Source organism: Dermacentor silvarum, chromosome 3 (genome assembly GCF_013339745.2).
Source record: "Dermacentor silvarum isolate Dsil-2018 chromosome 3, BIME_Dsil_1.4, whole genome shotgun sequence".
Lineage (NCBI taxonomy): Eukaryota > Metazoa > Arthropoda > Arachnida > Ixodida > Ixodidae > Dermacentor > Dermacentor silvarum.
This window is the reverse complement of record NC_051156.1, coordinates 219,492,576-219,515,796: the sequence shown is the minus strand read 5'-3', so window position 1 is coordinate 219,515,796 and position 23,221 is coordinate 219,492,576. Positions and strand designations below refer to the sequence as shown.

At 46.5% G+C, this 23,221-nt stretch overlaps 1 protein-coding gene across 5 annotated transcripts; it reads left to right on the top strand.

The window, feature by feature from the left end:
• The first annotated feature begins 5,249 nt into the window (after positions 1 to 5,249).
• On the top strand, positions 5,250 to 23,009 carry LOC119446698 (uncharacterized). 5 transcript variants are annotated; one of them, XM_037711206.2, is made up of 4 exons: positions 5,258 to 5,407; positions 16,799 to 16,991; positions 19,905 to 20,091; positions 22,760 to 23,009. In XM_037711206.2, exons 2-4 carry the CDS (start codon positions 16,961 to 16,963, stop codon positions 22,989 to 22,991), a joined length of 450 nt encoding a protein of 149 aa, XP_037567134.1. In that variant the 5' UTR covers positions 5,258 to 5,407; positions 16,799 to 16,960; the 3' UTR covers positions 22,992 to 23,009. The 5 variants fall into 5 exon arrangements, with proteins under 5 accessions (XP_037567135.1, XP_037567134.1, XP_037567132.1 ...); XM_037711204.2 differs by having other exon boundaries at positions 22,757 to 23,009; XM_037711205.2 differs by lacking the exon at positions 5,258 to 5,407 and adding an exon at positions 15,862 to 16,036 and having other exon boundaries at positions 22,757 to 23,009.
• Positions 23,010 to 23,221: the final 212 nt, after the last annotated feature.

The following is a 23,221-nucleotide window of genomic DNA, read 5'->3' as shown; positions in this document are numbered from 1 at the left end:
TTTTTTTATCACGGCAAGCAGCATTCGTCGGTAGTTCGATTCCCGGCCAATGGGCAGGTATGCAAAAACGCTCGTGCACCACGGTTTGGGTTAAGAACCAAATATGGCAAAAATTAATCCGGAGCCGCTGCCTCTACGTCGTCTCTTGTAGCACATTTGTTATTCTGGAATGTTAAACCGAATGAGTCAGTCAGTCAGTTATTTCAGTCAGTCAGTAAATACGAACATGACAGCAACACTACTGTCCACTAAATAAGCCTAGACTGCAAGAAAACTTCTGCATTTATCCGACGAGGAACGACAGCTTATTAGCTGAGAGAACGATGGCCGAACTTTTATTTTTGAATTTCACGCCTGAATCGGGGCGCCACTGACGCCCTGTTGATGTCATGGTCCTATCGGTACTTTTGTGTACTCCGGTGTTTTCATATAAGATCGGCTGAACGTGTCCGGTCGACAATGGTTATTCTGCTCAAGAAGTGCATATTGGACCCACTAAAACGACTCTTTGCGTAGTTATATATGAAAAAGAAAGTTCAACCGTTTTAGAACGGTTGAAGAGTTATAGAAAGTTATGTATAGTTATAGAAAGCCAATAAATAAAAAAGATACGCAGATCCAATGTATCAGTTAGTGCATCAGATACAAAAATCAGTTCTGCGGAAGCCCGCAAACTGGAGGACGGTTGCACACGTTGCACAAGGTTGCACAAATTAGAGAGGTGTTTACAAGAATGCTATAGAACGAAAAGCATTGATAGCATACCTGAGTAACTCAAGCAGGCTAGGTGACGATTTCCCCCCGCCCCGTTTCAAAGGGGATGCCTAATAAGTCATCATCATCAATCGATGAGAAGCGAAGCTTTCGCGAAGTGGTTATTAAAGGCTATGAAACTAAATGCGATGAGTACGATCGTGCGATCCTATATCCCCTTCAGTCACGAATTATGATCGACTGTCGATAAATGTACGAAATTTACATAATTTTACGCCAAGGTGCTGCAGACTCCATTACGAGAAAGTCAAGGTGGTAGAATAACTCTTTCTGGATTTTAGGATGAGTCACCATAATTACCGAGTGATTAAGTATCTAATTGTTGCGTACTCATAATCAAAAATTTGTTCATAAAAAAGAATTGTATCACTAGCGCGAATTACTTGGAAAATGTAATTATTGGTTGTAAGCATTACTAAAAAAACTCGGTGCTCGAATGACCCATTGAGCGAAATGCAGCTCCACTGACGTGAAACCTGGGGAGCTGCGAAGCATGCAGTGATGCACCGCTAATGGATTCATACTGCCTTAAGCAATGGCTCATAACCCCGTAAACGCGGCCTCCCCATTACGACGACAGAAGAGAAGTGAAATTCTACGCAGGAATGATGAGCGGCAACACAGCCAGCTGTGGAAGACGACGGCGAACGCGGGAGCGGTACGTGGCACGAGCGCGAGCACGAGCCGCTTGCTTACAGTGATTACGACAGGAGACGCAGACAGCCCGGGCGCATAAAGAGCTTCGCACCTTAAAGGCAAACAAATTCTTTCGCAATTGCTACAGAAACCTCCCACGTCACAGCTCCCGTCAAACGCTGTAGCGCCTTCTCCAAAGCGATCCAAAGGATCCACAGCAGATGACACAAGTGTTTTCATCTCGTCAGGTTATTGCACCAATTTAATTACTATGGCAAATGACTTCTTGTGTAGTCTATCCCATTGGTCCACAGGCTTTATGTAGTAATTTTGTTGTTTGATAACGTGGTTCATATGAGCACTCACTCGCACTGTTTTTATGGTTGAAATCCCTTGTTATATGGTCATCATCATCATCAGCCTATATTTATGTCCACTGCAGGACGAAGGATCTCCAATTACCCCTGTCTTGCGCTAGCTGATCCCAACTTGGGTTTGCAAATTTCCTAACTTCATCAACCCACCTAGTTTTCTGCCGTCCTCGACTGCCGCTTCCCTTCTCTTGGCACCCATTCTGTAACTCTAAGGGCCCACCGGTTATCTACCGTACGCATTACATGGTCTGCTCAGCTCCATTATTTTTTCCGCTTAATGTCAACTAGAATATCGGTTATCCCCGTTTACTCTGTGATTCACTCCGCTCTCTTCCTGTCTCTTAACGCTAGGCCTAACATTTTTCGTTCCATCGCTCTTTGTGCGGTCCTTAACTTGTTCTCGAGCTTCTTTCTTAATTAACCTCCAAGTTTCTGCCCCATATGTTAGCACCGGCAGAATGTAATGATTGTACACATTTCTTTTCAACGACAGTGGTAAGCACCCAGTCCGGATTTGGCGATTCCTGCCGTATGCACTCCAACCCAATTTTATTCTTCTGTAAATTTCTTTCTCATGATCAGGGTCCCCTTTGAGTAATTGACCTAGATAAACGTACTCCTTTACAGACTCTAGAAGCTGACTGGCGATCCTGAATTCTTGTTCCCTTGCCAGGCTATTTAACATTATCTTTGTCTTCTGCATATTAATCTTCAATTCTACTCTTACACTTTCTCGGTTATGGTCCTCAATCATTCGCTGTAATTCGTCCTCATTGTCGCTGAATAGGATAATGTCACCTGCAAACCGAAGGTTGCTGATATATTCGCCGTTGATCCACATTCCTAAGCCTTGCCAGTCTAAGAGCTTGAATACTTCTTCTAAGCATGCAGTGAATAGCATTGGAGAGATTGTGTCTTTTTGCCTGACCCCTTTCTTGATAGGTATCTTTCTACTTTTTTTGTGGGGAACCAAGTTTGCTGTGCAATCCTTGTAGATATTTGTCGAGATATCCACGTATGCCTCCTGCACTCCTTGATTACGCAATGCCTCTATGACTGCTGGTATCTCTACTGAATCAAATGCTTTTTCATAATCTATGAAAGCCATATAGAGAGATGGATTGTTATATTATATGGTATGGTATGGTAAAGCTTTATTGAGATAGGGATGGCTCATCGGCCTATTAAGGGTAATGGAGTTGGGGAATCGGGAGATGAGGACAAGGCCAGCCACCGAGGAATGCTTCCCCGCATGGTTACACCATGCGGAGAATTCCCGATTCCGCAGCAAAGGCGAACAGCGCTCGCAGGACAGTGTCGGCCTCCGCCGAGGGACGGATCCACTCCTCAAAGCTGGCCACTTGCCCCCGGTGCTTTCGTCGGAGGGCGGCATACATTGGGCACTCCCACAACAAGTGCCTGATGGTTGGCGCAGTTGCCGTTTTACACGCTGGGCAACTTGTCTGTGTAGGTGGTAGCTCTTCCATAGTGTTGCCCGAAGGGCGTCTTCTTTCCTCGTGTGCACGCCAGTGTGCAAGTACATCCGGTGTCAGTGCAGTGCCGGTGCGGGCCTTGTGCACGAGTACTTGACACGCACGCGACAAGCCTGCAGGCAGTGGATCTTCGTTTCGGCGTATGTTGTTGTAGACGTTCACGGCTATATAATTCCGATCGTACATACACAGCTTTTAAATATACGGTAGCCCAAATTACGAAAATTAAATAAGCCGTTCAAAAATGGGGGGGCGCTTAAGCTTGAGTGGAACACGATGGCGTTACCGGGTCCCGTTCGCATCGCATTTTTCTTTCAGTGGGCTTCACTGCAACACAGAACGGGGAAAAACCAGCTTACAAAGACCAAGCTTACACCGATCCCCTTAAAGTCGGCTTCACTTTTAAAGAGAAATACATTGCTGGGAAGACATTTTTCCAGGGGCAATATAAGTCGTCTTATACTAAAATGTGAAGGCCCTAGCACATTTTTTAATTATTTTATTAATTGTTTGCTATTGCCCCGACGCGCGCGTGTGTCCTAAACGCATTAGGCAGGCGAAGTCCCAATTTGACCTGCCAAGGATGCGAGCGCCATCTAGATAGCATTTTCGCAAGTAAACTACCCGAGCGTGCCGGTGTTGGTATGGTAGAAATGCTGGAAAAAGGGTTTGTGTTTGAGTTTCCTCGTAACAGAATTATGTTTGCTCATACATTCAAATTACAATCCAACGCCACCATGTCTGTAGGCTGTGGTTAAATCGTGCTTTACCATTTTTCTGGCGGATTTCACTGTGAGAAATTCAATTTTTGTTCACCAAAACCTTGCACCACGTGGAGGGCCTGCGCGGTCGGGGTGGTTCGGGATGATTTACTACTTCGCTAACACCTTACGTCGCGCGGAGGGCCTGCGCAGTCGGGGTGGTTGGGCATAATTTTCTCCGCCACGGACGCCGACATCCACGCCGACGCCGGATTTTCTGCGACACGTGGCCCTTAATGCTATTGCGTTAATACTGAGCGCTGTTCTATGAAGATGTATGTGTGCTTTGGAGACACCTATGAGGCTGTGTTATTATGGAAGTATAGAATAGTGTTCTTGGATCATAGGGTGCTCAAAGAAGCGACCGCTCAGCGTTCGCACTCTGCTCCGCCGGGAAGGTTGCGAACAACTAGAACTAACCTTGGGAGTGTTAGCCAGCGCCACCACTCACAAACCTAGGCGGCGGATGTGGAACATCCTTTCTGCCGCAGGCGTCACGAGTACGTGACCTTTTTAGGTGAAGGCAACTGGTCAATAAACCCACACATGCTACCTGAAGGCAGCAATGTTGCCGAATGTGTAGCGCTGGCTAACACTCCCAAGGTTAGTTCTAGTTGTAAGGTGTAAATACCCCAGAAAGTTGATGGGAAAACGGCGCCGCGGTAGATCAATGGTGAGAGCATCGCACGCGTAATGCGAAGACGTGGGTTCGTTCCCCACCTGCGGCCAGTTGTTTTTTTCATCAATGTACATGTCCATTAATTTATCATGTCTTTAATTCAATTAGTAAGTGCAAGTAATTTACCCGATGTTGTCCTTGGTGTCTTTGTTTGCTGGCTCCTTATATATATATATATATATATATATATATATATATATATATATATATATATATATATATATAAGCTCCGTTTTAATGAGCATGACACACCAACCTGACGGGAACGTAGACAATTTAAACCCTTTCTGTTGGCTGGAAACATATCCAACACCGTAAACGTGCAGAATAAATAAATGACTGCTGCAATCGAAAGTGTTATAGCTCTCGGGTTACAAACCATAGTTAAAAAAAAAAAACAGTGCACACACAGTGCGGCCTGTGGCCATTCTTCGATGACCCGTTGCTATGGATCCAATCTTTATGGCATGGGGCTGCTACGTGCCGGCTGTTCAAGTCTTCATACCTAGGAAAAGCTTGTCTGATAACGGGGACATAGCAGAATGAACGGGTGAGAGAGACGGAGATAGCGCACCGGTGCAAACGCGACCGAAACAGTTGGCAAGAGTCGTGTCAACGCGAAGACTTCACGCTAGGCCGACAAGAGGTCTGCTTACCTCATCTGAAGACTTCACCGCCGAGGGGAATCACGTAAGCTTCCACTTTTTTTTTTTCTGTCATACGCAGTAAAACGATGTAATTTGGCGAGCAAGCCCAAGACCGGCATGGGACGTATTCGTCTGGCGCGCGAAGCCTTTCCCAAACTTGCTTCAACATGGCTGACACTGGGATAAGTTTCGTCTCTCTGTATAGCAGCATGTGGATAAAGCTTATACTTTAAAGAGAAGAGCAGTGCGCTCGAAGCGCTAGCGGCAGATTGTGAAGTTGACTTTTCTACGGCTAAATTACAATCAAACTGACCTCGGGTGTAGAAGTTACCACTTGTCACTCTGAATGCCACACGCTGAATTTTGTCATTGAAAACAGGAAAACCTTGCTACCTAAAACAGGGGACAGTATCCGGATGTATACAAGAAGAAACAGCTTCCTGGCACTCTTTTGCAAAGGACATTCGTGCCACACCATAGTGCACACAAACAAACTGATCACGTCAGGTTGATCGAACACATTAAAGCGAAGCTTTCGTTGTCACCTTCTCCACACTCTGCGAGTGCTACTGCCTTGCCGATTATATAACTTGGGTCGGTATGTGAAACTGGAGAATGTGGTACTGGGTATGTTAACATTGTTGGCCGATCACCCAGAATGGGTATATACCGCTGGTATAGGTTCCCGAAGAGACATGCAGAACAGAAGGCAAGAAATAAAGTAATCGGCTGCACAGAAATGAAGGAGTCACAACACTAGTGTGGAGAGAGAGAAAGTGAACAAAATAGGACAAGAGCATGCAAAGAGCGAGAAGCGTTTAGCTAAATAGACGGGAAGAAGTGGAGGGGAACATATGGAGGTAAACATCCGAGAAAGCGTCGCTCTGACTGATTCCCGCATACTGCGTAGGATCCACCGATTTCTTTGATAAACCACGGACAAATACTGTCCACATGCACTTTCGCCCAATTAATGCTTGTAGCATAACATTGTAATGGAAGAGTAGTATAGCTAAAGTCAGTAGCCAATTCGGGAGGCTTCTCTCGATTTTGATTTTCTTTTTTTTTCTTTCTTTTTTTACATTTTACGCCCACTTGTTTTTTTTTTGTTTTTTTTTTGTTTTTGTTACTTGCATTTTTCCTGATACTGATTTTTGCTCTTAGCCGCGTGAAATTCGTAACTTGGTTGGAAGAAAAATTTATATATACGTTTCATCAGGCAGGATATTGAACGAGCTAGAACGCGTGTTCGTAGCATTATTAGGATAAATCACACCTTCTCGCTTCTGTTTTTGATGTTTTGTTGGTGGAGCGCCGACACCATTGGAATTGAGAGCGTGACGTTTCTTCATTGTGACTTTAGATGAGCTCGGTTTTCAGTTTGTCTTATCGATTTGTTGGATTGAGTTGTCCAACGGATTGTGCCATCTCCGAGTGCGAGTAAGCGATTCACTTCAATGAAACTCAAGATGTTGGCAACTATTGCGTCACCGGTTTCTCAACAAACATTAAATTGTTCACCGACCGAATAATGATAACATGAGGCGACATGACAAACGTTACGTCAATAAAGCCCATTTCATAAGCATGCTTAAACAGTGAATATAAAAACAACCATAAAACAGCACATTCTGAAATTTCTGCTATTAAACACAAGGGAATCGATCATTTCAATCGCATTGCACAAAATAAATAAATGAAAGCACACAAGGAGTTTATCATCATCATCAGCCTATATTTATGTCCACTGCAGGACGAAGGCCTCTCCCTGTGATCCACAATTACCCCTGTCTTGCGCTAGCTGATTCCAACTTGCACCTGCAAATTTCCTAACTTCATCACCCCACCTGGCTTTCTGCCGTCCTAAACTACCGCTTCCCTTCTCTTGTCACCCATTCTGTAACTCTAATGGTCCACCGGTTATCTACCGTACGCATTACATGGTCTGCTCAGCTCCATTTTTTCCCTCTTAATGTCAACTAGAATATCGGCTATCCCCGTTTACTCTGTGATCCACTCCGCTCTCTTCCTGTCTCTTAACGTTAGGCCTAACATTTTTAACAAGGACATACTTAGAGTTAATACATAAATACAATATCACTTTTCAGTAACAAAGGAGAAGGTGCCAAGATAAAATGATACAATATACATTTCATTAAAGAAAGTTATTAAGGCTTTTAGAGCTGATCGCTTTAGTGACCTCTTAGGGTGTGTTGAGTTCAATTCTAAGGTGTCTTTGGAGTAGTCATCTGGAAGAGGGCTTCGAAAGTTGTCAAAGGACGAGATGCCCGACATACAACTTTCGTGTCTACAAGCGGCGCTCATCATTTCCAGTTGCGCAGTCATCCGCTGCCTCTTTCGCGAAGCTCTATGACAGCCCGTGTACAACTTTCCTTTCAAGGATATGGGCTAGAAGGTGTCGAGTAGGAAGTGCTTGCTCAGAAGCGGTGCTGATATCTCCTGTAGTGCTAAGATATCGTTTCTCTTGGCTCTTCCCTGATAACGTGAACACCCGGTTCTTGCTTCTTTGGATGCAATAGACACACTCCTTCCTTCGCCTTACCGAGGGCTTCCCGCGTGAGAACGCGCGCGGTGTTCAGCGTCACGTGGCCCACCGTGAATGTAGTAAGACGCTATCACTCCTCCTCACCTTACAAAACCTCGGAACTTATAGGGGGTGCCAAGAATGCACAGTGCACTTCTGCACGTCTCCATGTCGGATTTTGGCTGCAGAGTAAATCCGCCCTATATCTCTTAACAAGGACTGTACGAAAGCAGGCAATCACTGTATTTGCGAGCGCGTTTTTATCGAGCGTTCCACACATCAGTGAATGCAACGTCTTTTTTTATTTTTGAAACTTAGACATGGTAAGAATGGTCGCACAGATGTTTGATAAAGGTAAGAGGTCGCAGTGGCTAGAGCTCCCATACTTGGTTAGGAGCCACTTGTGAATGTCTTATCAGAGAAACACGCGCTTGGCGCTCTCTCTTCGCATCAGTCATGACGCCGCCACATGCAATAGGCTGCAGAAAACCGTCACGTACGCTAGACTCGTGTGCAATCTCACGAAACAAACGATGCACTCGGGTTAGTTGTTGCAATCCCATGGTTACAGGTAGCAAGAACTTGACACGGACACATGACCTATCACATTGCTCGTGATCTTTCCTGTGTCCATGTCAAGTTCGCGCTGCCAGTAACCATACAATATATCGTGAACAGATAACGATTGTAAAGTGTGGTGCATTGCTGATGAGTCTATTTCTTTCGATAAGCGGCCAGCTCACATTTTCCTGTGTGCCGTCACTTCCAGCTTGGTAGGTTTAACTGTTCATTTTCATGACGTCAGCGGGGCGCGTGTGTCACTGCATGAGCGGAAGTCTGCGGCGGCTGCTGTGAATCACGCCCACGCGATCTCCCGATCAGCGAGCCATTTGCGCCACACTTCGCTCCGTTTGCAACGAGCCGCACGAGACAGATTGTCCGCGCAAGCCAATATATCGCGAGGTGAAAACACGCATAGAGCTGCAGCTCAAATTTCGCATTAAGGAGTATCGTAATCGTCGGTGAATTTTTTTAGGCAAAGCATTCTTTACCTATCTTTCCGGGGCTTGCCATGTCATCATCGTATTTCTCGATGAGAAACGACTGGCGTGCCTCGCTCGGTCTTTTTCTGGTCTCGATGGCTCAGCACAAGCTGTCGATCAATAAAAATTACACGTCCGACGGTAGGTTCCTAATCCGGGTTCCCCACAGCGGCAGCCCCGATGCTTCACCATTGCTAAACTTTATGCGCCGTCGTAAGCAAAGCCAGATTACACCGAGTTTGTTCCCGAGAGCTATTATTTGTGATTGTCCGCATTCAATTCTAATGTGTTAATACGTACCAAATGGCTTTCTTTTCTTGTTGCACATTTACTCTCACTAAACTTTTTCTAGATATCTGTGATTCGCCACTGTGGCCTCTTGAAAGCAATTTCGGTGCCCCACTATCTCTCGTGGTAATCTTTCGAATTCCAAGAGGCCTATGATATCGAGGTTTGTTAAGTTCATGCAGTGAGACAGCAAAAAAAAAAAAAAAAAAAAAAAGTGGGAGGTAGCGGCGATGCTCTCTCGCTCTCTCCACTCAAAAGAACCATGTTGACCTTTAGTACAAGCTGGGCTGTTTGTATGACGAAGCAAAATTTTATGCGTGCACTTTTTGTGAAACCCATTTTTAGTCTGTCGAAATGGAGATATCGACGAAATGATCAAATTCCAAATTTCTTGTGAAATTGGGCACGAATGGTGTGGGAACTCATCAGATGTTGCAAAATGCCTATGTAACGGATGTCCTAAATGAAACAACCGTATACAAGTCGATCCAGCGTTTTCGTGAAGGCCGCGAAGACCCCAATAAGTACGACGCAAGATCAGGACGCCTTTCCACCTTGTGCGAAGGAGAAAGCATCGATCGTGTGCATTATCTTGTGCTCAGCGACCACCGAATGACTATTAAAATTTTATCAGAAGCACTTGGTTTGAGAAAGTCGTCCGTTCGCCGAATTTTGACCGAAAATTCGGAATTGGCAAAAAGATTTGCGTGAATATAATGCCGAAACAGCAAACGTTACGACGGAAAGAATGTTGCATTGATTGGAAAACTTCAGAAGACAGCGACGAATTCTTGCAAAGCGTCGTCACCGGCGAAGAAACTTGGATTCACGAATACGACATCGAGCTGAAGTCGCGAGCAAGGAGTATACAAAAAGAAAGATTAGCCAAGGCCAAAAAAATAAATTTGAAGAAAATAAAAAAAAGCGCGTGAGAGCAAAGTAAAAATCAAACTCCTGTTGGTCGTGTTTTTGACTGCCATGAAATTGTGCACCGCAAGTTGTACCTGAAGGTCCTGAAACGTCTGAGAGATCGTGTGCGCCGCGTTAGACCAAATTTGCGGAAAGAAGGGCGCTGATTCTGCACTGCAATAATGCCCCTATCAGCACTCAGCATTGATAGTCCGTGAGTTTTTCGCACACATTTCCAACACTCTGCTGGAACCCCTACGACTTTTTTATTATTGCGATAGCAATTATATGGACACTCCAAAGCAGATTTCTGCCGTCGGCGTCGCCGTTGCCGTCGCCGTCGCCGTGAGGTTCCGTATGACGTCAATGGAGATGAAATCGTCGCCGCGCGCCGCCGAACGCTGTATGTGCGAGTGAAAGGGCGCGAGGGACGCGCGCTTTCACGGGGAGTGAACGCACGGCGGAGAACAAACGCGCGTTCTGTGCCGTGCTCCCTTAAGGGCTGCAGAAGTAGGCGTCTCTTTCCTCCTTTACAATCACCATATATGTAGAGCAAACGCGCCTTCTTCTGACGCACGAAAGGCCGTGGGGGGGGGGGGGGGGGGGGGGGGACGTTTAGCTGCGGCACCAAGTACCTATTTATATCACAGGCTCCGGCAACAGTCACCAACGCCGCACGCATTTTGTGCGAACGTGGGCAAAACGCCGACGGCGTCGACAACAGTTCTGCGTGTTGCCGGTGCTGCTGCATGTCCAAGTTTATACAGCTGATAAAGCTACTATCATTACTCCGTATAGCTCTCTACAAATTTGCTATCGCAATTGATGCTTCGCCTTTCAGGTGAAACTGCGACCACTTTTTTATTTATTTTTCTCCAAGTGCGAGCTGGTGCTCCAGGACAGATTTTGGCGAAGTAAACGACATTGCTGCTGAAGCGCTTAATAGAAGAGGACTTCCAACGGTGCTTCTAAGAATGGAAGAGGTGGAACCAGTGTATTGTGTCTAATGGGGAGTGTTTTGAAGGTGACCACATTGACGTATGTAAAAGCTTCTGATTTTTAATGCGTTGGCATTTTTTTGGGTTGGCGTTCTTTGGGTACTTCACGTACTTACCGGGGCCATTCTATCTATCTATCTATCTATCTATCTATCTATCTATCTATCTATCTATCTATCTATCTATCTATCTATCTATCTATCTATCTATCTATCTATCCATTCATCTATGTGTGTATCTATGTTTGTATCTAACCGTTTTCCCGCCTACTTTGGTCACTTGGTAGTCAGTGGTCGAATGGTGGGCGCATCGGGCTGCTGTGCTGAGGTAACAGAGTTGGAAGCTAACTATCGGATCGACTTGGGTCACTTCGTATGTGCCAATGTGTATGTACACACGCGCCTCTCTTGAACGAAGCTCTCTCACGCCGACATGCGTCACTGCAGACGCGAGATTGTATAGGCATCGATCTTCTAAGAAACTTATGTACTCCGACTTGGAGTACTGGGTATGTGCCACTCGGTCTGTGCTGGTTTTCAATGAACACGTTTGATGCCAGCTTGGGCCACTGCGTATGTGCCAGTAGGTGTGCCCCGCTCTTCAATGAACGTCTTTGACGCCAACTTGAGTAACTACAAGTATGTGCCACTCTACAACGACAAGATTCCATAATATTCTCCCATGCTCAGCGGAATCAAACCCACATCACAAGGGTTCCTTAAGGACAGCAAGCCAATGCATTAGCAGGCTGCGCCATGAATGCACTGGGTATGCGCCGCTCTTCAATGAGCCTCTCGCCAGCTTGGGTTATGGGCCACTGAGTGTGCGGCAAGCGAGTGAACAATTCTCAGCGTTCGCAGGCACCGGCGTACCACGCTTTTTGTCTCGGAGGCAACGCGCGGACTTCTCGGCAGCACAACTAGATGGCGCAACGTGTCCCGAAAGAAGCGCGAGAGAGGATCCCGGTTGCCGCATGGCGCGTTTCTCAGCGTTCGCAGGCACCGGCGCGCCATGCATTTCGGAGGCCACACGCAGGCTTCGCAATGGCGGCACTAGATGGCGCCAAGTGTGCTTGGGGAGCGCGAAAGGGGAGTCCCTCCGCAGTACATTCCTCATACATAACTCGTTTCGACGGTGGCAATACGTTTTCTCAATATATTGTTTCGACGCTGACGCATTATCGTCGACAGTCATCGTGGGATGGGTTCTGCCGCAATATTTTTTAACGTACTGCACGTACTTTGGGGAGCGTATACCTTGTATCTAACCCACGTCAGCCAGTAACTGCGGCACAAAGATCAACGTCGGTTACAGCGGATCTCACTGAGCTGCGATACCCTAGACACAACTGCTAAGCCAATATTAATAATTTTCTTGCATTTAAAGCAGAAACTTCAATTCCAGCAACAGTTGGGAGCCCAATTTTGATTTATGCCAGAAAGCTTCCACAAAAATAAGAGTGTCACAGAGTTGAAGACTCGGTGCATAAAGTTTTTTAAAGGGTTAAAATGTTCTGATAATTAAAAAAAAAGGTCGAGGACTTAAACAAAATAAATGCGCTCTCAACAGTTTCTAAACTCTGAAATCTTTTTTTAATCATGCGAATTCCTTTAAGTTCACCCAGATATAATCAAACAACAGGGTCTTTTTTTATTGCTTTCTGCATCTATTTGGAAATGAAGAGCACGAGGCAAGGCTGTATGTTAAACACGTGCTGCTCCCACGCACGCAGCCAAATATAGCAGATACATAGCCAAGTAACCAGGTGCCCTTCAACAAGCCGCGGCGGCAATAAAATCGCCTAAGGACGCGCTGACACGTGGCTGGTGAACCAGCCTTCTAGCAGACAAGTGCCAAGCACGTCTGCACAGGCAAACGGCTTTATGCGAGCAATTCGAAGTGGCCGGACTGAAAATACAAAACGCAGACACTTAGCCTAGGCTACCATTACGTGCGACGTTTATGCACGGCGCGTGAAGCTCCATCGCTCGTATCGACAACAAGCCTAGGTACTCTGCTTTTCAGTACGTTTCGGCAGCGACAGCCGGAATGTCTTCTTTTCTCTCTCTCTCTCTCTCTCTCTCTCTCTCTCTCTCTCTATCTTGTTCTGCTTGCACGGTTGCAAAAGCTGAGGTATCAATATAAAGCTACGGCGCACTTGACAACGCGCGTGGTCACTGAGAGATAGAAAAGAAGAGAAAGTTCAGCGTGAGGCTCTCGAAACGGGCAAAAGCAGCAGCCAACATCTGCCGCTCGTGCACGTGTTGAGAGCAGTTACATGGTTACATAGTCTATATAGGGTGTTTCACCGAACATTTTCAAACATTTTCAAAGGTTGCCTGTGGTAGATAGCACAATTCTCGTTCATGAGCTGGTCTACTCGAAGAGGCGGACATTAGTTGGACAAAAAATTGAAAAGCATAATCGACTAATTACCAAAAATTGCTAATTAAGTTTTTAAATAATTGCATTTTGGCTTATATTGCAATTTACAAAATCTAGCCGTGTAGTTCGCAAGGCGATCTTAGAACGAATTCTCAGGATGACACCAGTTTCGAGATACTAATTCCCGAACTTTGTGGAGAAATGCATTCGCGTTCCAGTTACTTTCATAACAAAACGTCGCTTATGCATTGAAGCACAAAAGTAACTGGAACGCCAATGCATTTCTCCGTAATGTTCGGGAATTAATATCTCGAAACTGGCATCATCCTGAGAATTCGTTCCAAGTGGATCCGCCTTGCGAACTCCGCGGCTAGATTTTGTAAATTGCAATATGGGCCCGAAGGTAATTAGTTAAAAACATTTATTAGTGAATTTTTGATAATTAGTCAATTATGCATTTCTTTTCCTTTCTTTTTTTTTTTTTGCAAGTGATGTTCGCCTCTTCGAGTAGACCATCAGCTGTGGAAATGGGTTGGCACAATGCTCACCCTACGAGCGACGGTAAGGAAAGGGCACGACGCTCCTCCACTCCGCAACGCACAAAGGCGATACGGCAGAGTTCGTCGACTCTCCGACACGGCGCAGAGAAGGCTCCGGAGTCAGTTCGCCAACAGACACGGGTTTATTCACCCAAGATACAGCACAGTGCGACAGTCACGGCGCTTACGGGCAAAGGCTCACCGCAAGACCGATCAAGTACGCGCGCCCGCTGCGCTAGGTCTAACCGGGTAGCGGTCCACCAAGCGAGATAACAAGGAATCGCGAGAGCAAAGGTCTCGCGTAACCAACTCGTTGCGGGCCCGTGAGCATCTGTAGTAGTAGTAAGTGGTTCGTGTGGAAAGGGAAAGGTTGGCGCTATCTTCAGCAGCCCTTGCGGGAGCACGGCTCAGCGCCAGTGAGCATCTGTCGCGGCGAGGAAGCGCTCAGCGGAAGAGAGCTCGGGTGGAGAGGGCGCCCGCGGGCCGTCACTCGGGAGGCCAATCAGGGCGCGTCCCGGTGACGTGTTCTCGCGCGGAAACTCAATCCCGGGGAGAGAGAAACACGGTTTGCGCGGGAAACTAGCTCCGCGCGCTAGCCGTGTCCGCCATGTTGCCGTTACGGCGGCGGTTCCCGGAGATCGAGCGAAGCCAATTTTTCTAGGTGGCGTTGGCTAAGCGCAACGCGCGAGCTGGGCGACGAGGCGCGGGAAGGCACCTCGATCCCCACACAGCTCATGAACTAGTATTGCGCTATCTGCCAAAGGCCACCTTTAAATTTGTTTTAATGTTTGGTGAAACACCCCGTATATATTAAATCACATGTCATGCCTCACAGTCTGGAGACCCAGTGGTTGTCATTAAATGTACTACATAACAACGTATAAACGCTACCACCAACCTAAGTTTGTGCGGACGTAGGTGCAATGAGCGCAGTCATAAAACGTATCCGGTTAGCTGGTGAACAACAACAAAAAGTTTTGACAATCTTAAAATGCAATCATGGACTTCTTCGCCATCTCAATGCGCGCTTATTGGTCTCTCCCAGCAAAGGAAAAAAATACAACACTCACAAATTTCATGCGAACGGCCAGTTAAGGTTTTCTCGCAAAATTGTTGTACTATATCTTTGCTTCATTTGTGCGCAGCGTTCAAAGATTCCTGACTGCTTCCCACGCTTCCCGGCAACTGTAGCTTATGTAACCGTAATGTTTACCGGGAAACGCTGGCGGCGAAAGCTATGCACGAAGGCGAGCTTTCTGGTAGAAACGTGGCCTCTTGCGGGGACCGATCTTCCGTTATTTGTTTCGCACTTTTAATATTTCAGTCTGAGAAGATTTAACATAAAAGGTATGCGCCGTCGGTGTCTTGTTTCATGACAATTTGTTTGTGGGTTCTCATCCTCAAAATTCTGAGGAATAACTTTGTCAAGGATGTAAGACAAGGTATGAGCAACATTATACTGATAGAATGGTGCGGCAATATATAACCCGCATATAGCGCGTGTCATATAGCAAGGCGTGGCATATACGTATACCTAAATATATAGGGGACGATTTTCTCTAACGGACAACGCCGCCGACGCCGACACCGGATTTTCTGCGACACGGGTCCCTTAACGCTGTCGCGTTAATATGGACGTAACCAGCAGCGGCTGGAAAGAAATCGCGAGGCAACAGCGTCGCCTGTAAGGGGAATTGCAGTACGCCCACCTATATCGTGCACGTATACGCGTTACAAAAGTTGCTCGCAAGCACACGATACACAGAGCGCCTATATACCGCCCACCTACTCGCATGAGAGTGGAGCTATTGTCAAGCCGGCAAGATAAAACTCTGGGCACCTATTCCGGGCTGTCGCTCTCACTGACGGCGCCGTTTCGCCCCAACGTAATCTCCTTGCCGCACAAACGTGCACATTTCCCTGCGTCGGCGCTCGTCTATAGCTGAACCAGGCGGACGTCAAAGAGTGAGTGGACCTGGCGTGATGCAGCGCTCATTCCTACTTTTCACCCTCGACGTACATCATCTTACGCGTGACTTAAACATCGCAGCACTGAGAGATTCGTTTGTCAGAATGATGCCCCCCCTCTTGTGCAATTCTTTCATGTGTCGCTGTTCTTGCACTTGCTGTACCACATCTTTTCCGGGAACTGCTGACAGCTGCCATTTGAACGATTGCTATTTGCCCCAGAAGTAAATGATCAGGAGCTTTATTTGAGCAACAGACTTGTTGAATCAATTGTGAAAAATTTAATCCATTTGACGAATCGGTTGCAGTGAGGCACATTTTAACTTGGCCCTGTTACACAGCTCTCAGCTTCCGCCTTTACGTATACGATATAGTTCCAATGCTGGCAGTTCTGGCCTATAGTAAAGCTTTCTCGCAATGACAGCGACACTTCTCGATTTTTTTCTTCTTTATTTCTCATTATTTCAACGTTGGCTGTGCCACGCACCGTCCATTACACTGTCATTACAAGATCGTATCCCCTTGTGCAGCACTGCCAGTTTCCTATTACGTTTTGATGTGTTTTGACGTGTCCTGAAGTTCCTGCACAGAGGAGGCACGCAATCTCACTAAACATTTCAAATGTCCCCCGTTTGATACGCAAAGCGTAGATGCACGTACATACTAAGCGCAGAACCAGAGGTGGAATGCAGTATAGTTCGAAGGTTGTCTCTATAAAAGACGTTCACCTCGGCAACATCACACTTTCCCGCCCCGCAGCCACTCCCAGATTGCGCTGTGAGGGACGTCAGCTGGCGTCACTTTGCCTGTATCGTCAAGGACGCACTGCCCGTTGCTCCCGCTGAAGCAGCGTCGCCTCCGAGGACGGTCTACGCGGTCGCCGACGCGACGTGAACAGCGACGTGCACCTCATCGGTGCACATGGGATGCGTTGAGTCTTGTGACGCAGACGGTACGGGCAACATTGCGGCTCATCGGGCGAATATACCTTCTTCCACCTTGTTTTGTGCCATGTAATATGCAACATAAAGCCATGGTCGTTCTAGTTGCATTCTTATAGCGTGACAAAACAGCCTAAACGAATTAATTAGCGGTGTAAATATATTGTACGGGCAGCGAAGTCTGACAAAGAGCTATCGCGGAAGATTCCGGCGTCCCTCTACAGAAAAAAAAAAAAAGGGGGGGGGGGGGAGGGGGGGCGCACACACCAGGCACTTGCCCCTCGCGAAATTTCTGTGTTTGCATGCAGCCTGCCTAAACTTCCCTTCCCGTCCCCGGCCCCAGCCAAAAGAATGCCCTCCCTCGAAAAATGAGATGATGATGATGAGCATGATGATCATGATGATGATGATGATGATGATGATGATGATGATGATGATGATAATAATAACAATAAATTCTGGCTACGCCACTGCCTGTCCACGCACAACACGTATTGTTTCATCCGCGTAACCTAACTCTCACGAGATCGTTAACTTTTCGCATAAGAGTTTACAGCAAGGTGTGCATTCTGTTACACAATTTCCGAGGTGCGACAAGAAGCTGACTTGGCATTTGCCGGCGCTTGACCGATAAGTGCGCACTGAGCTATACTGCACGGAAGATATCAAGTGAAAACGCCCGTTTACTTAGATTTAGGTGCACGTTAAAGAACCCCAGATGGTCCAAATTAATCCGGAGTCCCCCACTACGGCGTGCCTCATAATCAGATGGTGGTTTTGGCACGTAAAACCCCCAAAATTTAATTAATTATTGGGCCCGCGAGTTCATGGTATGTGTAGCATCGTATCCAAGAACACGTGATAGCTACATATTTTGCAATACTATACTCTGATCCCCTCGTACAGATGTGCATAAAGGTGGAGGAACTGCATGGTATAGATAGGGCACAGTGACTATCCTGCGCGCTCTGGTCGGGTGGTACGGCTATGGGTTCAATGCGCTGAACACGTCACAGAATCAGGTGTAAAATTTTGATCGTCTAACCTTTTTTTTTTTTTTTTTTTTTTTTTTGTAGCATGAAATCAAGTATGCCTCCATCGCGTGAACCTTGCAGGTTAGAAAAACCGGCTACGAAAGTGGTGCGCGGTTGGGACAAAAAATGTGGCAAAGAACTCCGGCCGACGCACATTTCAGGGGCAGAACGTGGCGGTGTGCTTATCGATATACCTATCCGCACAAGTGCAGCGACGCATGAGTTCAAAACACTGCCCACCTTTAGTCTTTGCGATAAGATAGCGTAGGTACACGGCCCCCACGTGCAGAAAATATGAGTTCTCGTAGGCGCTTGGCTGTGCAAGAGCTGGCGTATAGAGAGGCCGTTACCCGACTGCCAGGCGATGCGTACCTTTACATACAAAAAGCTACAACGCCTGTTCCACACTTGCAGCTCAGGGGAACCACGGTGGCAAAGAATACAGGCCCTTCGTGTACAATAGATAGCAGAAGCGGAAGTAAACTATTGCTGAGCCTTTCCTCCCCCTCTCAGAAGATAGGAGGAACAGGATGTACTATACCTGGCCTTAGTGCTCAACTGTACATCGCCGGGTGGCCGTTATGCAGAAATGAGCAACGCACGAAATTGTGAATGGCAAGCAACGAATCGCTGCGAGCTCAGGCCTGGGTATCCGCTAGGCAAACCGGACTATTGGACGCGCTGCTCTGATTGTTGAACTATTGCGCACTGTTTTCGACTCTTGTGTACACACTGTCCACCCTGGCCGTATGACGTAGAAATGGAAACAGAGAAAAGGCAGTGCAAGATGATAAAGGGCAACTATACAAAGCGTCCCACGTAACTTTAGCCAAACATTAAAAATATGCAAACGCCACGTAGCTGGACAAAACCAAAGGTGATGCTGTTTGCGGTCGCTCGGAGATACTCTGCTTATTTTTCTTTGCATTCCGCCTAATTACACAATTAGTCTTAATTAATTAGTCAGCTTCTCAAATGTTATAATTAGATGAAAAGAGTAAGTGAGAAAATTGTAGAGCAACATGAAAAACCCTCGATGCAGCTTTCTGTTGCTTAATATGTGCTTCATAAAAGTGTTTTTCCGAGTGTGAAAGAAGTTAGCGAAGTATTGGGCCTATTGCTACGTGCAATAGGCCCAATATTGACGGCTCGTCCTCTGTGACGGAGTACAGTTCAGACGTCCGCCATTAGCGAGACGGGCACAGCGGGCGGGACAAAGATCCCCGCCTGCATAGAAACTCACTTTCTCGACTCTCCCAGCGTCACAGAACGCCCCGATTTCATTTTCAACGAGCGCAATCCTGACAAATTCCGACACTTGCTGGCTGTAAGTTGTGAATATCGACCGTGTTGATGTTGTGCAGCGCACGATACTTTAATGATCGTTACCAACTGTTGTATGTCGCTAAACTTTAAACTTTCTTGGATCCCGCTGCAATAGTTTGACCCTCACGCTGTTTATTTGCCTTCACTGCTCCCCTCTCACGTCATGCCCCTTTCGGGACCTCTATACGAGACTAATAAGTTATGATGATCACGACAGTGCCCAGACAAGCATTTCATGGTTCCACTCGCGTCCGATTTCACGGTACACGAGCGGCTGTCGCAGCACATGTACTGCGTCTCTTCTCAAACGCCGCCAGTGCAAACAGTGTACTTCACCTAAGAAAAGTTTAGCGTAACGATGCACGGCTCTACAAGGTTAAAGTAAATGGATTATATAATAAGGGCCGACTGAGGCACGAGCGATTGTCCCAAGATCGAGGTAGCTCGGTAAACCAACAAACGTTCACGGCATTGTGCAGTACTGTCATTGATCAACCGATATGTAAGAAACACTATCCATCATATATAGCCGCACTCTTTTCCAAATGCCTTACACTGCCGCAGAGGTAGACAGCCGAGCAGCCATGTCCACGTACCAGCCTCCTCCGCCACCCGGTAGCGACCAGTACGTGCCACCGCCTCCGCCATCCGACCAGGTAGACAGCTACCAGGCACCCGTGGGAACCGCCTACTGCCCACCACCGGCACCGGACACCGTGGACTCAGCGGCCACCTACCAGCCGCCCACTTTGTAAGCACTCGGCTGTGTGTTCCCGAGAGACATCTGCGACCCAGGGACATTCGAAATGTCCTTGCGCGAATTTTTATCTCTCTAAAAAACACCCATGCACGCGATATTGATGGACTTCAGATGAAGCCGATTAAATTTGTTATCGACACCCTCCCCCCAGTGCCCACCCACATATACAATATACATATACAATGTTTGTCTGTCTACTGGAGTATTTCCGTCAGGCATGTAATGTGCAAAATTTACTGTGTTGTTTAAATCTGGTGACGGAAAACAGCCTTTCCAATTATTGGCCCGTGTCGGTACTTCCAATAATTTCAAAAGGACTCGAGAAAATAATCTGTAAGCGGGTTGTGTCATTTTGCGAAAATCATTCTCTGTTAACTGAGCATCAATACGGCTTTCGTCGAGGCATGTGAACAGAAATGGCTCTGTTAACGCAAAAAGATCTCATATTGACAGCGTTTGAGGAAAAGAAAATAACACTAGGTGTTTTTGTAGATTTCTCCAAAGCATTCAATAAGATTAATCATATCACGCTATTTATGAAACTAGAGCATTGCGGTTTTCAAATGGTCGCATGCTCCTTAATACGTATTTCTCTCTTTACATCTTCTTTTTCGTGGATTGTTGTTCGACACACGTTAAAGACGTTTATATGTGACTGTGATATGTGCATTGTGTCTGAAGTAATATTGTTATCAATGTATTGTACTAGGTAACAATCACGAGTAGATATTATGATTACAATCTAAATACATTTTCATATGTTATTTTATATCTAGTTATTACAATGACAGGTATCTTGTATATGTTTCATGTACATCATGTATGTTTTTCTTTTTCTCCTTAAAATCTTCACTGCCAGATACAATCAGGGCCGGATCCCTTGTCAAGCTGCTGGAAAGCAGCTTTTTGCTCCAGTCCTGGCATTTTGTCTTAGTAAGAACCGGAATGCGAAATAAACTCTGTCAGTGAAGCTCCTATTTGCTAAAATTAAGTAAGCGCATCAGTGATTTATTAAAGGGGTGACACTTCGGCATATTTGGGTAATGGTTGGGGAGAGGGGGTGAAGATGTTACTGAAGTTGAAATGAAAGGACGATGCTAGTCACCATATACAGCGTGTTACTTCCTTACTTGTGATTTCGTAGAAATAAGAATGTAATAAAATAAAATCAATCTCGCATGTACAGTAACGCTCGAATTTAGTTTTTGAGAGTAAAGATAACACCGAGAGATTCCACCTCCCCAGTGGTCATAACGGCAAAACGCGCTTGGTGCGGCCAGCGGCCGTAGCAAATTATATAGCAAAGCATAAACCTCCACCAAGACCACTTCTCTTTTATAAGATTGATTAAGTTACGATGCATAATTGAAGTGCCCTGAACTCTAAGGGGCATCTGGCAACATATATTTGGAAGCCTCAATATGTCCGGTGGTTGACACCGCACTTCGCGCGTCCCATCCACCTAGTGATTATTTCAAAGCTCCTTGTACCTCTATAAGGCAGTTCCATGCGCCAAATGCTGACCTTATCCATTTTCGATCATTTCCTTCTATCCTTGTCATTCCTATATGACGCTGAAAAGTATGGCGCTCCTTTGGAAACGAAAACGCTACACTCGGTGACTATTCGTCGTGGTAGCTATCGTTTGTTCTGTCTAGCGCACAGCCTGTTTCAAATTGGCAATCTCACACTGCGTTTTTTTTTTTTTTTCTTTTTTTTTTTTACAGTCGCTATTTCCGCACACACGAACTTCACATGCACAAGTTTCCAAGTTTTTCGCGCACTAATCATGGAGGCGGCTGCGACTTTCACTTTTGCGAGCACCTAGTGGAAGACTTAATTATTCTTGGAGCAAGCGTGCTTCGGTGTAAGCAAAGTAAACAAATTTTAAACTAATTGGACATTATTTCTCGTGGAAGTAACGTCCGCCCCTTTGGGTAATCCAGCTAATGGATTAGAATTTTGCCATCTTCCATAAGCGATCTTTAAAAATGATGTATAATCTAAACAAATACAACCTGCTATAAAGCTTCCTACAAAAGTTACCAGCGAAAACCTAGCGCTAGTGTGTACGGGAGCTAAGTATGTCGGTTCAGCCAGCACATGTATGTATTAGCCTAAACGTCGTCCTTCCGGCCTCAAGCGCCTTTCCGACTTTGCAAATTCATCGCTTTCAACAAAACATTTCGTCATGCGTGCGCAGAAACTCATTGCCTTGTTGTGTCCAGAGAAATATTTAATTGCATGGATATTTTATAGGGCGCAATAATTAACAGAATTCAAGTACTTCTGCAAGAGTCCACCTAGTGGACTTGGCCATTTCGTCTGCTGTTGAACTTATTGGCTGGGCTGAGCTCGGCGTCCGCAGGGGGCAGGCGTCACAGCCAATCAGCACTTCAGCAGCAGACGAAATGGACAAGTCCGCTAGGTGCATGGACTCTTCCAGAATACCTCCCCTGGAGCCACCAGCACGATGACTAGACAAATCAACGCAATATCATTCCTACGGTGACTGAAGGATCGCAGTGACAGAGCTCCCCCTGGTAATTTGTTGTGGGAACCTCTATATGATGATTATGATGATGACGACGATGATTGGTACACTCTGATGTCAATCCCTGCTTACCGACCATGCGCATTTGTCTTCCCTGCGCAGCAGCTACCAGCCGCACAGCGCAGAGTACACGTCAGGCAGCACCTACGTGCCGCCTGCGTACCCCGGCGATAGCTACCAGCCGCCCAGCGAGCCGGCCTTCTACAGCGGAAGCAGCGCCGGCGACACGTACGCGCCGCCCGCCGCACCGGGTGGCGACGTGTACTGCCCGCCATCCCTGCCGGGATACGACGCCCCGCAAGACTGCTACGTGCCTCCGCCGCCTCCGGAAGACTGATGCCAATAAAGGAGTACACCTCCGGAGGACTGCTCTTAGGTGACGCTAAATCGTCAACCACGTGACGCGTTATTATTTTTTTTTTTCGCGCGTCAATACAGCGTCACGTATAGCGCGGCGTCAACATGGGCAATGACGTCGTAACTGGTTCCTCAATAGGGCAGCCAGAAAGTTTCTCCGTCATCAATATTTTTGAAGTCTTCCTAAAGGAGCACAGGGGAAAAAAGAAC